At 53.7% G+C, this 20,801-nt stretch overlaps 1 protein-coding gene across 3 annotated transcripts in view; it reads right to left on the bottom strand.

The window, feature by feature from the left end:
* The window catches only part of LOC143433752 (1-phosphatidylinositol 4,5-bisphosphate phosphodiesterase eta-2-like), a 56,286-nt gene that overhangs the window by 23,971 nt on the left and 11,514 nt on the right, over positions 1–20,801 (bottom strand). Inside the window, exon 1 of one of the 3 annotated variants that reach the window (XM_076933605.1) lies at positions 11,133–11,286. The exons of the other annotated variants lie outside the window; for them this stretch is intronic. Coding sequence (XP_076789720.1) covers positions 11,133–11,163 — 31 coding nt within the window. The 5' untranslated portion in view covers positions 11,164–11,286. Of the gene's footprint in view, positions 1–11,132; positions 11,287–20,801 lie in introns of those variants that run through there. 3 annotated transcript variants of the gene reach the window in all.

Genomic DNA, 20,801 nt, shown 5'->3' with positions numbered 1-20,801 from the left:
TCACAGTTAAACACTTTGGGGCCTGGACCCACAGAAGCTGTGGAAAGGGGCCAGTTTACGACCTCCTGGGTCTCGCCCTTGGTTTCCCCATTTGAAACCCACATAGTGGTGCAGTGCACTCCAGCCTGAAAGCAGGCTCTCGGAGCCCACTCCCTGTTCATCACAAGGACATACAGCTCCCAGGAGCCTAGAGCCACTCTGTCTCACCAACATTGCCAATAAGCACAGATCCAAACTAGGCACAGGGACAGGCCAGCGATCTTTAAAGATGAGCCCCTGCCTAGAATTACTGAGCAAGAGTCAGGATGCTGAGGAGGCTGGGCCAGCACAATAGCCTGCAAGAGACAACAAGCTCACTTCTCCTGAGACCTGGGAACTGTTGGAGAAACTCATTAAAGCCATCCCCCAGACGCAGGGGCCCATCTGCAAGAAAGCAAGGCCCAGCAGGGCCCTATCAGGAAAGTCCAGGGTTAATCATCAGACCACCCCTCCCCAGTAATGGGAGGCGTCCATTCAGGCTGTGTTGTCTCAGCCCTGGGAGATCTATGGCCTTCATTCTTTACAACCAGCTCCAGAGGGCAGCCACCACACCATGCAAGGCCACCCAGCTACCTTCTGAGTAAGTACCTGGGGGGGGGGGGGATAACACAGTTGTCCCCCAGAGGTCTTATATAGGCCACAAGGCTCTCTATTATGGCCACTGGGAGATCCTGAAGCCAACCTTACAACTGATGGGAGAGGTCCAGGCACCAGAGCCTGAGTCTCCTGCTGGGTCTGTTAATAGCCCTGAAAGGTAAGAAGGAACAGAGGAGCAGAGCTGGCCTGTGACAGCTACAGAAGAAGGTCACGGTTGGCTGGGCCTGTGGAGGGGCTCTATAGCTAAGACAGCTCCTTCCACAGCATCATCTGTGACAGTGGCAGTCCAATAACAGGACACCTAGACTGGCGATCAGGTCTATCACTGTTCTCCAAGTCCCCAAAACCCACTGAGAGGCTGGCAGACAGCAGTCTTCACCAGCAGGCACCAGTTAGCCCGTGAGGACCGTTAAGAAAAGGCTATCAGACATAGGTGTACCACTCAGGCCTGGATAGCACAGGCTCTTTACCTTTGGAAAGGCTAATCTTCCAGAATTGTTCCTGCCCCACATGAGGCCAAAGGGCCCTTATGCCAACAGGCCAATTAACACTTGCCCCTCGGCTTCCCAGGCCACAGGAACCTCTGCTGTTGTGAAATTCTGCGGTGACCAGCGATAGCCCCGCCGCTCAAGAGTGAGCCACAGGCCTGACCTGAAAACTGTTGCTCAGAAACTGGCGGATCATGAGATACGCTTCATAGCGGGTGTCTTGTTGGACCTGCAGCCGCAGTGCGCAGTGCGTGAGGCTCAGCCTTTGAGCCTCTGATCACGCAGCTGACGGCCCTCCTGCTGAGGGCTCAGGTACTCCCAGACTCTCTCCTCAAACCTGGAAAATATAACAAGGACTTTGCAGCAGCTGCTGACCTGCTGTTGGCCACAATCTTGAAGCACCAGAAGTCACAGCCACCCACCCCAACATGAGGTATGCAGGGGGCATAGTCCTAAGTCAGGCCCCCTTTGCCTTAACTGAACTACACCAGTTAGGTCAACTGATAGAGTCTGCTGCAGCGAGACACGGTGACCAAGGGCTACTAAACACTTCAAGGACCCTGGAAAAAGGACAGCAAGACCCAGAAGCTGTGTGGGGTTCTTCTCTTCATAAAGAATAGAGCTCTGGGACAGAGGAGCAGACAGAAGAGGTGGTAGAGGAAGGAGGTCCATGTTCCTCCACAGGGGCTGGCTTTGACACTGTTGGAGGGCACCCTTGACAGAGTCCTTGCTTTTCAGCATGCCCAGCCCCCACAGCTCTCCTAGGCACAAAGGGAAGTACCTAGAAAGTACCTCTTCCACACGGTTACCCTTGTCCAACCCTCCACAAGCATCTTGAGACCCCAGCGAGTCCTTCTCCCTTCTGTTTCAAGTTTCTCATCATCAAGGTGGGGATCAAGACAGGACCAGCTGTAAACATATACGTAAGAGGAGGGTCTCTGTCTTCTGTGTCTCATGAGGAAGGGGCGTGTGGCATCAGGGGAGAATGGTGGCCTCAGATCATGCCCTGCGAAGAGGGAGCTCTGGTGCTGTGAAATTTAGGGGTGTTCCTGTCATACTTTGCTTTGACAGATTGTCTCAGCTGTCTTTCAGGAACAGAGACCAGCAGGAGGCTACTGTCATACTGTGTGGTGGGAGTGGGTGTGACCCAAGGCAGGATGGAGTGGTCAGCCATGAAGCACTCACTCAGCTGTGATCTAAGGGAAGGGGAGAAATGAGAAATAATCGGGGTTTTCCTCCTGACTATTTTCCTGGCTCTGCCCTTGGGTAATACAGCTCAAACAGGCCTCCTGAGGGAAGCCCCTCTCAGGACTCTATGGAGCTCCTGGCTGGCCAGGGGACAGTTTTTACTGTGCATTACTATGAATGAGGCTGGGGTCCAAGAAAGACCATCTGAGAAACCCAAGGAGGCTGAGTAAGGGAGCTGCCAAGAACCAATATGGACTAGCAGGCATTGAATGGGTCAAGCACCAACCAAGAAGCTTATGTCTAGCCCCTGTTTGGGGCGCTCCACCCAATGGGTCTTTTGTCCCTATGAATTACTGAAGCAGCTCCCTAAGCTTGCCTGGGGCTCTCCTATACCTCTCAGAGAAGCAAGTGGAGACCTGACCTGATGTAGCCTAGCCTTCTGCAGTAGCCCAAACCCCAGTCCCAGCCTTAGCCTCTCTGGCTTTAGTCTCAGCCCCCCAACTCAGGCTACACCCCAGCCTCCTACCTGCTCACAATACCACTCCTAAAGATCTTCTGGGAGTGTGGGGCAGGCAGGGTGGGCCAGGCAGGAAGAGGCAGGATCAAGGACTTGAAGTCCCCACCACACAGCCCTTTCCCACAGGCTCACTCCAAGACAACAGCTGCTGCCTTTGAAATGAGATGAGATACTTCCGAGCACCCACTGGGCAAGGCACAGCAGAGGGACCAGGCCTCCACAGCTCCCAGGGAGACTCCGGTTTTCTCCCTGAGGGTCCACAGCCCTCAGTCCAGTAGCCTACCTCAGCTCTCCCCCAAGCCTTTTCTTTCTGTAAACTTGAACAGATGTGAGGCCCCTCGTGACTTTTAAGGACAGCAGAGCATACTCAAATTTGGCAGCAGAGTGAGGGCTGCCCACCCCACCCCACCCCCCACCTCCATTCGACAAGAAAACCAGGAGCCTAGGGGAGGCACCCCCTTCATCTGCCACTGTGAGGGGCTTGCCATGGAGTAGGTGAGCAGCCAGGCTGGGTGCCTAGACAGCCGGCTCTGTTCATCTCCCACCCCATCAGTCTGTGGCAGAACACAGCCCTCACTTAATAGGCATGGCATTTCTAAAGATGACAAAGATCCAGGGCTCAGAATGTGTGTGTGTGTGTGTGTGTGTGTGTGTGTGTGTGTGTGTGTGTGTGTGTGTTTAATATGAACAGACATTTCCGCACCAGCATGCGGACGACGGCAGTGCCTCCCCTGCAGTTCGAGGCTGAATCATCAGCCGAGATGAGGCCAAGAGCACATGGTGGTCCAGCCGCAGTGGGACTCTGGGGGATAAGGCCCATCCCCCTTGCCCTTCATCGGGCTGGCATCTGTATGGTCAGCCATGGGTATCAGGTTCCAGGATGGTCCACACCACAATCAGGCCTCGTCCCTTGCAGGGATGTTAACTACCGAGATGAGGTGGGACCAGCAGGGACTTCCTAGGGCTGGGAGAGAGAAGAAGGAACAAGAAGAGAAGAGCCTCACTGTGAAAGCAGGGGTCTATGGCAGTCACCTCCAGCTGCTGGGAGCTAACTAGGCTTCCGAAGGACCAGCATGGGTTGGCACAGCTCTGGAATCCATCTTCATTAGCTATGTTCTTGGCTGCAATTTTTTACCTGTCTCTGCAGGTCTTACCCCTTGAAGAGGAGGATGCATATCCCCCGTATCGGGTGGAGAAGACACAGACAGACAGGATTCCCCCAGCTAGGACCTAGAGCAAAACCCCCAGCAGCTTGTCATCTGGACAGGATGGAGGCAGTTGGATGGTGTCTCAGCACCTTGGCAACATTAAGTTGACCAAAGTCCATCCCAGAACAGGGGCCAGGGGGTTGATAGTATAGCTAAATATCCAAGCAGTGGGCCTCAGAGAGAAGGCTCAAGTGAAGTTTGTCTTTTTAGGGCTAATTTCTCCTCCCCTGGAACCAGGAAGCCCAGAACTGGCAGCAGTCTATTCTAGCAGGTCCCCACCTTCTCCACGGGCAACTGATCCCTCCTCACAGACAGCAACATCCCTTTCTTTACAGATGAAAAAACTGAGTCTTAGGTAACTGGATCCTCCAGTAAGAGCAGAGATTAGGTTGTAGACCTGGCCCCTGGACCACTCCACCTACATTTTCTGCATGGTGTCAGCACTATGGAGCTCCCAGAGGCCCACCAGAGCACATACTTCTGCTGGGATGGCCAAAAGGAACTGGGGGCTAGGCTGGCCTGCACTTTCTTTGCTTCTTGGCAAGTAACAGGTAGCTATAGCCTGGAGCAGTGCTGGAATCAGGCTTCCCAGAGGAAGACAGGTGCAGCCTGTGCCTCTTTAGAAACACTGTGGAGCCCCAGGGGCCTGTCAACACCACTTGGGACAGCCTAGGGAGACAATATGTCCCTGCACCTACTCTGTTAAAGGAGACGGCTACTGAAGGCTTTGCTTATGAACCCACAGCTCGGAGAATGGCAGGCAGTAGCAGATGACTTGAGTCCAGGCTGACAGCTCTGAGCCTTGAACTTGGTCTCAGAAGACCCAGCCAGCCTGAGAGAGTCTGAGAGAGGAACGGTATGGTAGGTCTGGGAACTCTGAAGCAAGAAGAGACATCAGGGGGATCGGCGTGGTAGATGGCCCCTTTCATGTCTACTCTGCATCTTTGCTGCATGCACCAGTGGATCAGAGCTCTCAGAAAAGTGGAACATTTCACAATCTGTTAATTAGGAGCCCGGAGGACTGTTGCCCCACAGGGAAAGGCCACCAGCAAGGAAGAGAACAACTTGAAACATCTTAGGAAGAACTGGAACCTCAGGCCACCACTGCAAACTAAATCCACCCACTCCTCCAGTGTCAGTCACCACAATGGGAAACCACCAGAAGAGCCATCTCCGCTCCAGCCAGTCTACCTGGACAAACCTTGGGGACACAGCTCAGCTGGGTAGGTGCCACTGGCTTTACAGGGTATTTCAAAATAGCCCAGTGGAGCTGCTGAGACACTGTGTGCAAAGCAACAACCCCACTCCTCCCTGTAAGCGGCAGGACATTAGGGCTGGGCTCAAGGGGACCAGGGCCCGGTATACCAGCATCCATCCATATGTTCACAGGCCGCAGACGACTGCAGCAGCTCACCAGTCGTCAAAGGCCACACAGGAAAGATTTAAGTTTGAGGGGCAGGGCATCAAGGACCAGGGGTAGGGCAGGACAGGGTAGGAGGCTCCAGCTCTTCAGCCGTTGCCCTCTCCCGTGCTCAAGGACCACAACGTGGGCAGTTATGTCCGTCGGAGCCCACTACACAAGAGATGGTATCAAGGCTGAGATTACTGAGATCCAGCCTGTCTGTCCAGTCCTGGGTTTGAGGTCTCTACCCTGCTGGTCCCATCCCATCTTCCTGGAAAAGCTACTACCCAGCTTGCATGACCTTGCCCAGGAACAACAGAGACTGTGTTCCTGGCCTTTGGCCCACCACACCTGCACTCCTTCCACAGGGGTGGATTCTGCAGTAGCTGCTCAGCCCGGGGCCAACCAGTCCCCGAGCCTGTCTGTCAAAGCAGACATCTATAGGAAGCCTGGGGCAAAGAACATTTGGGAGGGGCTCAGCCCCCCCCCCCCTTCACTTGTTCTCATGGCCTCTGAAGACAGTGACAGCCCAATCAGAGATAAGATGAGGATGGAGAGGACCCAGACTTCTCCAGCCTTATCCCATCAGCATGTGCCATCCTGTACCGGTCCTGTCCTGCACCTGTGGGACTCAGCAGCAGGAGATCTGTACTCTGATTCTGGTTCAGCAGTGCTGAGGCAGGGGGATACCGGGGTAAACGACGTGACCACTGAGGTGGGATGAAGAATGACAAATATGCACGTGTCCCAAGAACCTACAAGCATGGCTGCATTCAGAAAGCGTCCCTGCAAACGGGGCTAAGCCTGGGGCCTTCAGGATCCTTAGCATCTACACAGCTACTCAGGGGCCAAGGGTATCAGTGGCCATCCCGGCCCAATGATGGGCTCCTGTTCACATGTTGAAGGCAGTAAGGATGGAGTTCTAGGGGCCATCAGGGAGCAGGGATAAGGTAGGACAGGGCAAGAGGCTCGGGAGCCTTGGACATGGTGTGTCCTGTGTAGAGCCACCTGTGTATGGGGAGCACTGCCCACTGTAAGCAATGAGCCTCAGAAGAAAGGGGAAGGTTCCAGACACAGAGCAGGCAAAGCAGAAAGCAGAGGCCACAGAAGAGAGAGGCGATGGAGACGGAAGCTTTGGGTGCTGTAGAAGACCACCGCCAGGAGATGCCAGGTAGGACCTCCCTACAGAGCCTTCAGAAGGAGCATGACTCTACCTACACCTAATGTGTAAGACCTGTGGCCCCTGGGATTGTGTGAAGGTTCATTGCCAAGAGACATCATCAGTGTGTAGCAGTTTGTCCCGGCAACCTAGATAATAACCTTCATGCAGGGATGGACAACAGGGAGTCCAGGGGAGGAGAGTACAGGCCAACTGTCATGAAGGAAAGAGGTCCATCCCAGTGACCACAGGTCCCTGAGACTGCCCTAGTCTAGCACAGAGCCATGTTCTGCCCTAAATAGACTAGATAGTGCTTGTGGCACCTCTGGTGCAGGTAGCTGCAGATGTGACTTTGTAGAAGACAAAGGGACTCACAGGTGATTAAGTGACCTGTCTAGCTCTCGTAGCCTGTTAGAGTGATCCACTCCCCACCCCAACCCCAACCAGAGAATTCCAAAGTTCTATGCACTGCATATACATCCTTAGAGTCACCTCTGGGCACCTCTATGTCAGCTCTGGAGAACACTCCAAGACAGAGCAACTATCAGGTATGGTGGTGACTAGGGAAGGGCCAGATCAGCAACTGACCCCAGTCTAGATCAGGCTGCTCCATGACAAGAGAAGAAGCTAGGCTAGAGGGATTGGTATGGATCTCAGATGGAGCTGGGCCCTCCCTAAGCAAGCAGAGAAACAGCTCATAAGCTTGTCTTTCACCATCCCCCAGGGTTCCCTTCGTACTAGGTTCTCCAAGGTCAGCAAATCATGATCGTGGGTCATGAACAGCTCAGCAGCCTGGGGCTACAGTTCCCCTCTCTAACACCCTTTACACACAGCAGGGTCTCAGGAAAGAAAACAGTTCTCAAGAATGTTAGCCAGCTAGAGCCAGCATGTGTGGTGGTACATGCCTGCAGTCCCTGTACTTAGAAGGCTGAGACAGGAAGACTAGAGTTTGAGGCTAGCCTGAGCTACAGAGTGATACCCTGTCTTGATTTAAAGAACAAAACAAAATCCAGTTCATTTCCTCTCTAGGCAGACAGAGTGCCTCTGCCTTGGAAGTAGGTCTATGTGACTGTGTAGGTTGTGCATGTGTGTGTAGGTTATATATATATTTTTTGTGTATGTGTGTGTGTCCATGTATGTGCATGCATCTCAGAGGATCTAGCAAAGAGGAAAGATGAGGTAATGCAGGTCATAAGCCTACAGGATGTAGATAAACTGGGATCTGTGGGGCCCTCTCCAGCAGTCTCTGGTGGTGTGAAGCATCCTCTCCATGGTCTAATCTGCCTGTCAGTCTCTCCAAAGTCCCTCTTATTTGTCATAAGACATGACTCCTCCTGGCATGCCCTGCCCGCTGGAATCTGTTACCCAGAAGGAGCTCAGAAACCTGGTGTGGAGAGTCTGCTCCAATGTGTTGGGGTGGAGACCCCAGAATTTAGCTTGGAAGCTGCAAGAACAGAACAGATGGGAAAGGAAGATGGGAGCAAGAGCAAGGGGCAGAAAGCTCTGGGCCATGGTGGGCACTGCTACTCCCTCCTCAGACTCCTACTCCAGCACTGGCCTGGGAGAAGGGTATAGGTGTACACACATAAACACACAGACATCCACACACAGACACACTCACACACACAGACACATGCACACACACAGACACACATAGACACACAGACACACGCATATACACAGACATGCATGCATATACACAGACACACACATGCATATACACAGACACACATACATGCATATACACAGACACACACATGCATATACAGACACTCACACACTTGCACATAAAGCTACAGAAGCAGGAGTCTAGGAAAGCTCCTAGTCTGGTTCATGCTCAACCCAGAGAACCCTGAGAGGCTAAGGGGCACTGAAACCCCGTGACTCTGAGCCCCTCTCCACTGCCCAGCATGGCCAGCCCTTGGCAGGACTGGGTGGCAGAACCCGCCTCCTTTGTCCCTTTGTGTTGGGCAGGCAGAAAGGACAAAAGCTCACTCCCGGCTGGCTAGCTGCTGCCACTGGAGACGTCTCCAGGAGCCCTTCCTCCGTCTGCTTGCGATGCTGCCTGTTATACAACAGACCTAAGAATAATCTAAAGGGCGGTCGCAGATGAACGCCTCGCCCTGGGACCCCTCCAGCTGGGGAGGTGGGAGGAACCACTGGAAAAGGGTTGTGTTTCTATTCAAAACTCAGTCTATGTGGAGGCCATGTACCCCCTGCCCAGTGGCTCCCCCATCCCCGGCACCTGGGAGACCTACTGCAGTCCTGGGTCCCTTCCCAATTCACAGCTCAGGGTGAACAGGGAGTCCAGAGGCTCCACAGCCACCTGTGCCTACTAATCTTGGGGTCAACAGTCCTGTCCAAGAGAAGGCAGCTGCAGTTTTGGCTGGACATATTGATGTCTGGGCCCTAGAGGACAAACCCCTCTCCTGGCAGCCAAGGGCAGACAGAACCCATGAAGCTGGGAGCTACAGTGGTACAGGAAGAGGGGTAGGCAGCACTGGTCTGCAGCCCACTCTGAGGTACGGGAGGCGGCCCATTTCCTCAGCAGTTCCTCTGCTGCAGCAGGTGGCAGGCAGCCTTCAGGTTACTGGCACATGCTCTGGGCCAGGCTCACCACCCCTCCCAGGAGCAGGAGGCAGGGTGGGTGCCATGCTTGGCAGATAATGAAGTAGTCCTGTTAGGCTCAGAGTAACTGAATCTATACAAATTGGCCCATAGCTCTTCATCTATTGCAGGCATTAAAAATTAAAATCCAATTACAAGTCATATTGTCAAACCTGGCTGCTGCCGATTACAGCAAGCCGCGTGTGGGGTGGGGGATTATGTAACCTGAACTGTTGGTAGTAGTGCCGAGAACCTCAGGCACCAGGGCTTCCTATCCCTAGGAGGACCTTCAGGAGGGCTCTCTCACTTGTAAGTAGCAAGACCTGCGGGGGTCCCAGGACCCACAGGCCTAGCCTAAGCATCAAGTAAGGGGAATTCCTACCTAGTTACCCAGTGGAGAACCCACCCCTACTACTAAACACTCTCTGGACCCCACACCGGGCTGTTACCTAATGGTAGTGTATCAGTCCTACAGAGGGTGATAGATGGTAGGCTTACTCGGCCTCCTAGGTGGGCAAGGCTGCAGGGCATCAAGGCTACCAAACCAACCCCTGGAGGTCCAGACAGCACACACTGTCCAGCTTCTACCGGCCAACTCCAACCTCTCCTGTTCCAAGAGTGTGAGGGGTCAGCTGTCTTATACTGAACAAGGACCCCAAAAGGCTGGGTCTTAGGAAATTGGACTGCAGGAGTCCCCAGGTAAGTTGATGGTACACACTAGCTGCCACATGTGTCTCTCTCGTTCTACCTAAAATTCAGCCCTTCCCATGGGGACTTGCAGAGAGTGTGGCTGTGGAACGGGTGCAGAACTAATGTGTTCTAGTAACTGGGGGCCTTGGGATGGGAAGGATATACGGGCCAGCTCCTGACCCACTAACAGGTCAGAAGGCAGGCTTGACCTCTACCCCCTCCTGCCCATGGTGCCCAGACTCCCCTCTGCAGCTCTTAACTTGGGACTTCATTTAGGAACCCTGGCAGGACACCAGTGGGCACCTAGATTGGTGCTTTGGGTACTGTGGGCCAGTCATGAGAATAGCTAGGCATTGCCTCTGGGATCCAGGGCATTAAGGAGCCAGAGGGCACGCACTGGTACCTTTCCATGGTAAGCCACCACGAAGATGATGGAAGAAAGGCCTGATTTGGTGTGGAGTCTATGATCGCTACACATGCCTCAAGTATCATCAGCCAGCATAGGAGGGACTGGAAATGAAGGAAGAAGAGAAGGAGGGCAGGGGAGGGCAGGGGAGGGCAGGGGAGGGCAGGGAGAGGCCTCCTATTTCTTTGGCATCTCCCATTTGATAGTTCCATAACTACCCCATCTCCTACAGGATGCCCCATAGGGCTTAGAGGCCCAGAACCCCAGGAATCACCTCACACGGTGGATAGTTGAACTCCTCCCGAACAACACCCTACGGTGCCCGGTGGTCCCCACCTGGCCTCACAGTGTCCAAGGCTGAAGGCTGGGCAGGTGCATCCCAGCCCAGCACAGGCAGATGTGTGATGTGTTCACTGCGCTGCAGCTGTCCACCCAGCACTTCTGGCTCACGTGGTAGTGGTCCTGCTGCACCACCAAAGTAGGGGGCGTCCCCACCCCCACCCCAGCAGGGGTCAGTCTCCACACAGAATTACAGCCCCAGAAGACATCCTGAAACCTGGGGAGGAAAGTTTGCAGGGGGTGGCTCTTTGATCCCTCAGCCAGTACCTGAGGCCACCAAGAAAGCCTTGGACCTCTCTGCCTGTCCTGCTGCGATTCCACATGCGCACCCGTGCCCAAACAGAGAAGAGAAGCAGCTGGGCCCCGCATGCGGCTCTGGAACCGCAGGTGCCCCCTCCCTGGGCACAGCCCCGACCCGGGCCAGGAGCAGCGGCGCCCCCGCGCGTCTACCCGCCCCAGCCCTGCGTCTGCAGCAACAGGAGCGGCACCTACTGTGCTTCTGCGGGGCGGCTCCCGCGTCCATTGTCTCTGCGTTGACAGCAGCGAGGTGGCCACGAGGGCGCGGACTCGGGTGGTCAGTGGCCTGGCTCTGACTGAGGCTAAGGCTCCGAGGACATCGCTTCGCCAGGGCTGGCGGCCCGCGGCGGACTGTGCGCGCAGCGCGTTCGGCGCTGTGACACTGAGCCCCGTGGAGGCGCCGCGCGAGGAGCGCGCTGTCACTCGTGCCGCCCGCACCACACCCCCTGCCCGCCCCGCGCTGGGAGGGGGCCGGGGGCCCCCCGGCTGCGCTGCGCGTAGAGCAGGGCGCGACGTGGAACCGCGGGCAAGCGCAACGCGCAGAGAGTGGGAGCCGGGAGGACAGCGGGGCCAGTACCCGCCCCGCGCCCGCCGCAACCAAAGTACTCTTTCTGCAAAGATGCACCCGCAGCCTCCCCCCTCGCCTCTGCGTGGCCGGAGCCTCGGACCAGGAGGGGGCGGGGCCGAGAGCGCTTCCCACATCTCGAGGCTGCTCCACGCAGCCAAAGCAAAGAGCTGAGCCGGAGGTCATTGCTCTCCGCCCCCAGGTGCTTGAAGAGGAGGGTCTGGGTCACCTATTCCCGGAACCCAGAGGTCAGGGACCACATGAATTAGCGCTGAAAGTCCCAAGATCAGTGAAAAAGGGTAATAACCCAGCCCTAAGAGCTGGATAGGAGCATCCCTTAGCTCCCTTCAGGAGAAGTGTTTCTGGGTCAGAATGGGATGGGGCTTGGTGCTGCTGTCTTGGAAACCACCATTCTAGCCCGGAGAGAGAACCAGGGTAGGAATTGCAAGTAGAGTCCTGGCCCCTCCCTGACTGGGCCCTGGCGTCCCAAAGAGCCCCTTCCTGCTTTTCCAGGTCCCGGAGGGTGTCCACAACTGTTGGCATCAATAGACCCTGGATCCTGGGGACCATCTTGGCACCTCCTTGCCAAGATAGACTTCTCAGCAGCCCCTAGCTCTGCCCCCATCCCCCTGTCTGTAAGCAGGCAGAGTTGGAGAAACAGAGGGGGGAAAGGTAGGAGAAAATGTCCCACTCACGCCCGCGTCTGTAGAGTCCTCTGCCCCCTCCTGGGTATGCTTTGCTTCGGGGCTGAGAAGCAATTTTCTTTTCAGCCCACCTTAGCAACTATGGCCCAGATAGGGTCCCATCGAGCCAGCCGGCCACTTCAGCCCAAGACCACTGAGAAGCTAAGCCCTTACTCTGTACCGTGTATAGTATTCTGTACAGTGTGCTTCCACACCAAATGGGTTCCTGGACTCTATGCTTTGTGGTCTGACCTGGGGAGTTGAGAATGGGATGGGAGATCTTAGCCAGACCAAAGAGGAGACTGGAACTCTGAACACTGCCCAGCAGAAGGAAGACTGAATCCGAGATGAGGCCCATCTCAGCAAACTGGGAGCAGGTTTCTAAGCCAGGATGAGGCAAGATGCCTCATATATGGAAGGGTGTGTCCTTCGAGACCAATACTGCCTGGTCTTTTTGTCCTAGGCAGACTTCTCCACTCACGGCCCTTGTCTAATGACTTAAAAGTTCATTTTTCCAGCTCCTACAAGACCCATGAGACCTCAGCACCTCCTCTTCAGCTCCTGTTGCAGACTCACTGGTCTCTATAGATCCTTGACTCTCCTTGAGCCGCCTATTGATACCTTAGCTCTGCCATAGATCCTGTGACCAAAGCTGATTCATGAGAGATGACACATCACACCTATGGGGCAGCTGAACTCCAAGGCACTCTGCTCTCTAGGTGCGCGTGCGTGCACACACACACACACACACACACACACACATACACACACACACACACAGAGGGGGGGGGGCTGTTGAAGTTCTATTAAACATAACTTCTGGGATGCCTCATCTGGCTAAGGCTGCCTGTACTCAGAGTGCCCAGGGTAAATAGCACCAGGCATTCCTGACAAACTCCATCGTCATCATCATCATCACCACCACCACCACCACCATGAAATAGCCGATCTGATCAACTCCAAGAGCCATGGCTTCCTGAGCCATGCTGTGGAGGCAGTTATCAGAACTCTGTCCCAGGGGCCTGTGGTATCAAGTCTGTACTCCTCTGCTTGCCATGGCCACACAGGCACATTCATTCCCCCAGACTTCACCTGGCTTCCTTTTCTGGAATGCAGCCTCCAGGAATTTCTCTGTGCTCCCACTTTCCAGGCCAGAAGCACACCTTCTGCTCCTACCCTGACAGCATGAGCTTTTCCAGGACACCAGAAGAGTGTAAGAAAGAGACAAAGCATGCATAAAGAACTGGGGAGAGGGCTCAGTGGGTAAGTGTATGTGCTGCTCTTGAAAAGGACCTGAGTTCGATTCCCAGACCCATGTCAGAAATGCCTGTATGGGTACGGGTACCTCCAGGAAATCCTACATCTTCTGTCCCCTTAGGTACTTGCACTCATGTGAACACACACTACTAAAAATAAAATCTTTAAAGTAAAATAGAGTGTGTGTGAGAAGAAACCAGGGGCTCTTGGAGCTGTAAGGCTGCCTGAGTCCCAGCCTCTTGCCCAAGCAGAGCCTTCTGGTACATGCCAGGTGCTAACACGAGCCAAACATAGGCAGGATGAGATTCCTGCAGGGAAACCATGGAACATTCCGTAAGCACACCTGTGGTGCCAATGTTTCTTGGCTTCTGCAACTTTGTAACAAGGCGCTGGCCAAGTAACCACTGGTGCCCAGGTTTACCACTTCTCTTTATGCTTTGTGGAGTATTCCCAGGTGTTACAAGGACTCTTTCAGTGTGGTCCTCCCAAGCACCCATCTCCAAGCTTAGAGACCCCCAGATATGGGTGCAGACCAACTCCCCTTATTTTTGGACACAGAATAGGCAGCACATTCCAGATCATGCCCACTTACATGCCTTTACCCGATAGTGATGGCCTTGTCAGGGGTGGGGCAAGGTCTCTTCTAGACTGAGGTCAGTTGCTAGAAGCAGGATCCCTGCCAGGTACATGCACTTCCAGTGATGGTAAGGTGCTCTGTATGTAATTCTAGCAGCCAGAGTAAATGGACAGCTACCTCTTAGATCACCAGTGTCTAAAACCCAAGAGCCTCCCAAGACACAGTGTCCCAGAAGCCTTCTTGCCTGAGGTCTCTAATGGAGCCCTCACTCTCATCCCCACCAGGCCTGCTGGCCTCTCCAAAATACCCTCTGGGCTGTTGGGACACTGGATCCATCATACACCCTTTCCCTCCAAGCTGTGGCACCGAGACTTCCTGATGCCTCCTGTTTCTTATGCCCCTCCTTTCTGCCTCTTTCCCAAACCTTAGGAAGCCGCTCTGGTTACTTGTCCTTTCACAAAGACCCAGAACATGGCCTTGCCATTACTTTGAGTCACCTTTCCTTATACAAGTGTGAGTTCCTTGTAGGCGGCAAGCCGTATGCCTGTTTTTTTCTATAAGCACCGAGCAGGCCTGGCTTTGCAGGACCTTCAGGTACTATCCCACCTTGGTGGAAAAGAATTTATCTAGGCTTGGCCCCACAACCCCTCACCCTGAGACACTCCCCCACTGATAGCAGAACTCTCAGCTCTAGATAAAGACAGATGGCTAGGGGCAGGAGCAGGAGCACAGCTTAGAGACCTTGATTGCAGCCAGCGGTCACCACCTCGGACACATGGGGCCCTGCGGGGATGCTCACAGAGAGGCAGTAAGAGGCGCAGCCAGGGCACTGCGGAGAGAGCAAGCACACACGCTCGCCAAATCAATACATCTAATTGGGTAAATGTGCAATTCTCAACTGGCTAAATTTAGAAAGTGTGTGTTTCGTTCTTCACCAGCATCTGGTCTTAAGACGTCCCGTTCTCAATCAGAAATCAAGATTACGTGCAGAGTCGGCTCTCTATCCCGCTGGGTTCTGCTTCCCACACACAAGTCCTGAGGTCTGGCACCCAGGAAAGGAAGTCCAGGCCTGGCCAGCACTGTGGAGATGGGGAGGAGACCTGGCCTCTAGTTAAGGGCAAAGCCTCCAGACACTTTTCTGTGTTGACCTGGTGCCAAGGAGGAGGCTTGAGGACACTCTGAGAGGGTCAGAAATATCTCTACGGGTGCTGCTGGCCCTTCTGCACCTCATTGGCTCCTGCATCACCGTTTTCTATAAGAAGGGAAACTGAGGCACCTAAAAAGAAAGTGACTTGCTCAGGGTGCCTGGAACCTGGGGACCTGTCCCAAACAGCCCCTTCCTTTGATAGGCTCAATACTTATATCTAGGTCTTCTGGAACATGGCACTTGTGAGCCTGGGCAGGGTCCTCTGTATGCCAGAGTCTTGCCCATTCTGTGCTATCCTAGACCCCTGACCAGGGCATTCCTGGTAACCAAGCCTAAGCAAGAAACAACCCCAGGCTAGACAGGCAGACAGAATACTATTTTGGGTGTCTCCAAGGCAAACCCACTGAGTTCCTCAAACCCGCGGGGACCTACAGAGAGCTGCTCATGAGGCTAGCACCGTCAGGCCACTCTAGCTCAAGTGGGAGGTGGGAGGGTGGTGGGTAGAGAGATGGACTTCTCCCAACCTGCATGACCCTAGGGCAATTTGGGGGAAAAGTAGTGGGTTGGGGTGCTGTGGTTGATGGTTCGCTACAGTGTTTAATACAATATGGACCACCATGCCAGCGGAGAAGTATGGATCTTGCTGGGGCTACCCTAGGCCCAGAGTGAGGGTGGGTCTTCAGTTGCCCAAACCAAGATGCCTAAGAAAGGATCCCTTTCCTGGACACTGGGTAAGGATATCCTGGGCCCTAGTTGGGACGGGGTGTACCTGAAAGAATCAGCTCCTCCCCCTTCCTGCCTTCCCACTATACCTCTCACCCAGAACTCCAGACCTGCATACATCCCTGCTTGTTTGGATGGAGCTGGGGGCAAGAAGGGGCACAAGAAAAGGTCTCTGGAAAGACCTGCCCCAGGGTCTTACAAGGACTGTTGGTCACCCCCCCCCCCAGCCTCACAGAGCTGTTCATAGGGGCCACCAGTGAGCACAATGTTGGTAACCAGAACATGGTCTATGTCCCTTTTATCTCACCCCAAACCAAGCTCCAGGTCTACTGTATGTACCTCCATCCCTGCTGGGTCAATCACTCATTCACAGGCTCACTCTTCTGTTCTATAACTGGACACAAGTATTCTCTGAGCATGCCCAGGGCACCTGGCTGATGCTCACGGGGACCCTGCCTAGAAGAGGCCTCTGCCCAATGGTCAGTGTAAAATAAGTATGCAACCAAGTCATAGTGGTAAGTTCTAGGGACCTGGAGGCCCAGCAGGGAGGTCTTGAGACAGGCAGGGTATGATTGCTTAGTGCAAACGCTGTAGAGAAGGAGCTGGAAGGAGTCTGGAGAGGCAGGGAGAAGCTAGAGCAGGGAGAGCTTTAGCTACCCAGGTGAGGAAATGTTGGCAGACAAACTCCAAGATGGATGGATGGATGGATGGATGGATGGCTGTGCCCATGTTTGTATATAACATGTTTTGTGTGTGCTCATGTGTAATTTTGTAGGTTTGTCTGTGGATTGGGGGAGGAAGCAGACTGTATGATCACTAGCCCCCGCTTGACCAGGGAGCATGACCTGAGGGTTGTTCAGACGGGGCAGGAGACATGGATGGAGCCTGAGGCACAGAGGAGCACTCCAGGGTTGGGTGAGTATTGTGATTGAACATTTGCTTAGGATTTAGAACTCAAAAACTCTGATGGACTAGGTGCTGTTTGCCGACAGAAAAGGCTGAAGTTGAGCTTGGCATTCAGGTGGAGCTATGGCCACACTCGGTTGGCAATGGGCTCAAATTAAAGCTGGGCAAGTGGGAAAACACTCAGAGAAGGGACAAGCCCTAGTCTCCGAAACAGAACTTCACGTTCGGGAAAGAGGAGGCAGCAATCCAGCGGAGCTCTTAACCAGACACAGTGGTCCCAGCCATGGCCTGACTGCTCCTCAGGAGGCTAGAAAGAACGCAGGACCCATAGGTTCCTGACCCCGAGGTTAAGCTTTACTCTCTGCCCACATTCCCGTCTGCTGGGATCAGCTTATTATATGCTTAAGAGGCCTATGCCGACATCCATTTAGTAGCAACTGTGTACCAGACCCACAGAGCCATCTCAGCAGAAAGAGCAAGAGTCCAGCCAAGCTATGTCCCCGCTCTTGAGAACAGAGCCAGAGTAGGCTAAGCAGGACTTTCATGTCCCCTTGCTCTTTCCCTGCCCAAAGAGTTACTACATCTTCCCCACCAGGAACTCACCACAACACCTTCTGGTGGCAGTCTAGGAAAGTCCTCCTCAGAGATCTCTTGGATCCAGACACTTTAGCCTGACTTGATCACTCTGCCTACACATCTCTCTCTCTGCAGACACCTGCCTCCCTCTGAAAGCCAACCCAGTGCCCTGAGTAGACATCAAGAGAAACTGTGTTGAGAGGAGGGTGTCCCTTGTATCCACTTAGCCTAGTGTCCAAAGACGGGGAGAGAAGACAGAACCAGTACTTGGCCACAGCTCCCAATCTAGCATGCCAGGCATCCTCCTTCTTCCTCCCAAGGACAAGGCTTGGCCCAGGGACAAGCCCTGAGAGAAAGGAGCACCCTGTGTCCAGCCATAGGGAGAAACTCTGAAAGTGCAAGTCTCTGGCAGCAAGCTAATGCTCAACTCACCCCAGTTGAGTCCCTGTCACCCCGGGTTGGAGCCTTGTCAGGATGCCATGGGCTTCCTGGCACACTGGCCTCTGAGCCTCAGCTCCTTAAATGGTTTAGTGTCTCCTCTGCCTCATTCAGCAGCTTCCCCCAAATCCCAGTCTCCCCTCCTTAGAAAGATCCCACAGCAGCTCCACGTTCTCCTGCTGAGAGTTTCCCCCTCTCCCACCCTATCTCACACACACACCTCCAACCTCAGGAAGCCCGAGGAGCAGCTGCTATTGGGCCACTTTTTTAGTCACAGATTTCCCATGGGAGAGTTCATGTTCTGGGGCCAGCGAGATGGTTCAGAGGTTAAAGGTAGTTGCTGCCAAGCCTGACAGCTTGAGTTCAATTCCTAGGACCTACATGGTGGAAGGAGAGACTGACTCCTGGAAAGCCTCCCAGAGATAATGCTGGAAAGGCAATAGGCAGTCCTCAGGCTCCAGGCTGGGCCAGGCTGCCACCTAGCTGCATCAGCACTAACACAGGCAGACCCCTCCCTTGGTTGCCCAGGAAGCTGAAGATGGTAGCTTCAAAGAGCCTGGAGGACATCAAATGCTACCTCACACTCGAAGTCTCCTGGAAATAGAGAGTTTCTGAGCTGCACAAGCTACACAGCCCCACCCCCACCAACCCCTGCAGCAACACTGGCAGCGGCTTTGCTTCAAAATGTGCCAGACACTAGGTGACAACTGCAGTGTCCCACCCATGGGTGCAGTAGGCAGCCCTTAAAACTCAGGGTCCTGGGACTCAGAAGACTAAGGCAGAAGGGTCCAGTGGCCAAGATCTGCTTGGGCCACAGGTAGCATTTAAGGACAGCCTGGGAAACTCAGGGAGACTCTGTTTCATAACAAAAATAATAAAAAGTTAAATTAAATTAGAAAAAAAAACTTGTCTAGTGACTGATTCTTCAATCTGATTCTAAAGCCAATCCCTGGCCTCTACATACATAAACACACATACACAAATGTAAACACACACACACATGCACATATGTGCACACACAAATGCATGTACACAACACAGAAAAACACACAGAATCAGACTCCAGAAGAAAGCTCCAAGATTGAAAAAAAAAAAAAAATGAAGGGCTGTGTCCTGAGCCAGAATAGGTTCACACTGAAAATGCCGTTGGACTGACGTGGGAGAAATAGGTAGCCATAACACTCCACCAGGCCGTAGTCAGAAACCCCGCATGCAAAGACTGAAGGAAGATGTGCATGGTGTCAGCCGGCGGATCTCGCTGGCTTCTCTATAGTTTACATTGCACTTTCCAGAGCAGCTCTTCTGAGCCAGACTTGCTTTCTTGGCCAGGAAAAAAAAAAAAAAAAACATATGCATGGGCGCGCGCACACGCGCGCGCACACACACACATACATGCACATGAATGCATACTCACACGTGCACACTCACACACATGCATGTTCACACACTCACATGTGCATGCACACACACATGCACACACACATACATGCGCGCACGCACACACACATGAGAGGCTAATCTAGCAGTGGAAAAGCTGTGTGGGTGGGGAGGAGCCAGGACCTGAGCACCCTTTGAAGTAGGAGATACATGTATCCTGCCTCTTGTCTCTCACTCCCAGTCCCCTGAGGTACACACCCTGAGTGCAAAAAATTGTGCTTCTCTCTGACCCTAGCCTCACAGCCCAGGCTCAACCAACAATAGGGAGACAGACAGAGGGACACAGAGGTGCATGCTCCAGCTGGCCTGCATCCCCTAAGTCCAGGCTCTCATTCCCCTGGCACCTTCCGATAACAGGATTGAGCTGGCAAGCATTCCTGGAACATATACACACATGCCATCTATCTATCCCTGGAGGGCATCCTGATCTCAACCACTTTGTAAACCAGCTCCTTTTCTGAATCAGATGAGCTTTCTCTCCTCAAACGAAGTAGAGACTTAGCTGTGTGCACCTGAGCTAGCAGCAGACAGACTGTCGCTGTGGGCTCTTCTGCTCCGTCAGCACCTGAGCCATAAACACCTGTGGTTGGGCTCTAGGCAGAAGCAGGAACTCCCACAACATCACTGGCTCTGTACCAGGGGTCACTCCAAATACTCCCTCCCACACCTCAGTCCACAGTGGACCTGCTCATTGAAGGGCTGAAAAGCTGGCCATTGGCAGGTGAGTAGCAGACACTTGACATCTCCCATCTCAACCCCGTCTGCAGTAGGAGAGAAAGGAGACATTTGCCTGAAGCCCAGAAATAAAGGCAGCTGCCACTACAACCTCCACAGTTCAGTCTACAGGATTATTGCAACCGGCTGGCTGCCAAGACAGTTTCTGAGGCAGGTGATCCAGGAGTCTTTCCCCTTTCTAGGAGTGCCTCGGTATCTCTCTTACCAATCACCTCCACGTTCTGATTTTCACCATGACCCCAGTGACATGGGAGGAAGAAGGGGTACAGGAAGCAGATGCCCCAGAACTCCTGGCTGAACCCATGCATGGGAAGCTGGTGCCACACCCCAACACTGCAGCCTCTGACAAGCCAGGGGTTCTTGTGCACCCCTCAGCCTGTGGATTGAATTGCTCTAAATGAAACCTGTTACCACGGATACATCAGAAGTGGGATAGGACAGACTGAATGGGAGAAATGTTAACCATGAAGGGCACCCAATACTGTCCCACTGTTCACAGCCCTGTGCTTGGGTCTTACTCTGTCCCTGGCCCCAGCTCCAGCATTTTAGAGGTCTTACTGCCTTGTCAGAAAATGAGGTCTAATCCCTGTGGGTTGCAAAAGCCAAGAGGTCAAGATGCAGCAAAGAGTGGTAATAGGGACTATGGCTGGGCCTTGTGCAAGCTATGTAAGCCAGGACCAGCCCCAGAGCAGACCTCAAGGAGCACTTAGCTGGTGCAACTGTTTAACTTTGTCTCTGTCTCTCTCTGTCTCTGTCTCTCTCTGTCTCTCTCTCTGTGTCTCTTTCTCTGTCTCTTTCTCTCTCTCTTACACACACACAC

The sequence above is a fragment of the Arvicanthis niloticus genome, chromosome 5 (assembly GCF_011762505.2).
Source record: "Arvicanthis niloticus isolate mArvNil1 chromosome 5, mArvNil1.pat.X, whole genome shotgun sequence".
In the NCBI taxonomy this organism is placed as follows: Eukaryota; Metazoa; Chordata; class Mammalia; order Rodentia; family Muridae; genus Arvicanthis; species Arvicanthis niloticus.
The sequence above is the reverse complement of the archived record's forward strand: the minus strand, read 5'-3'. Positions and strand labels throughout refer to the sequence as shown.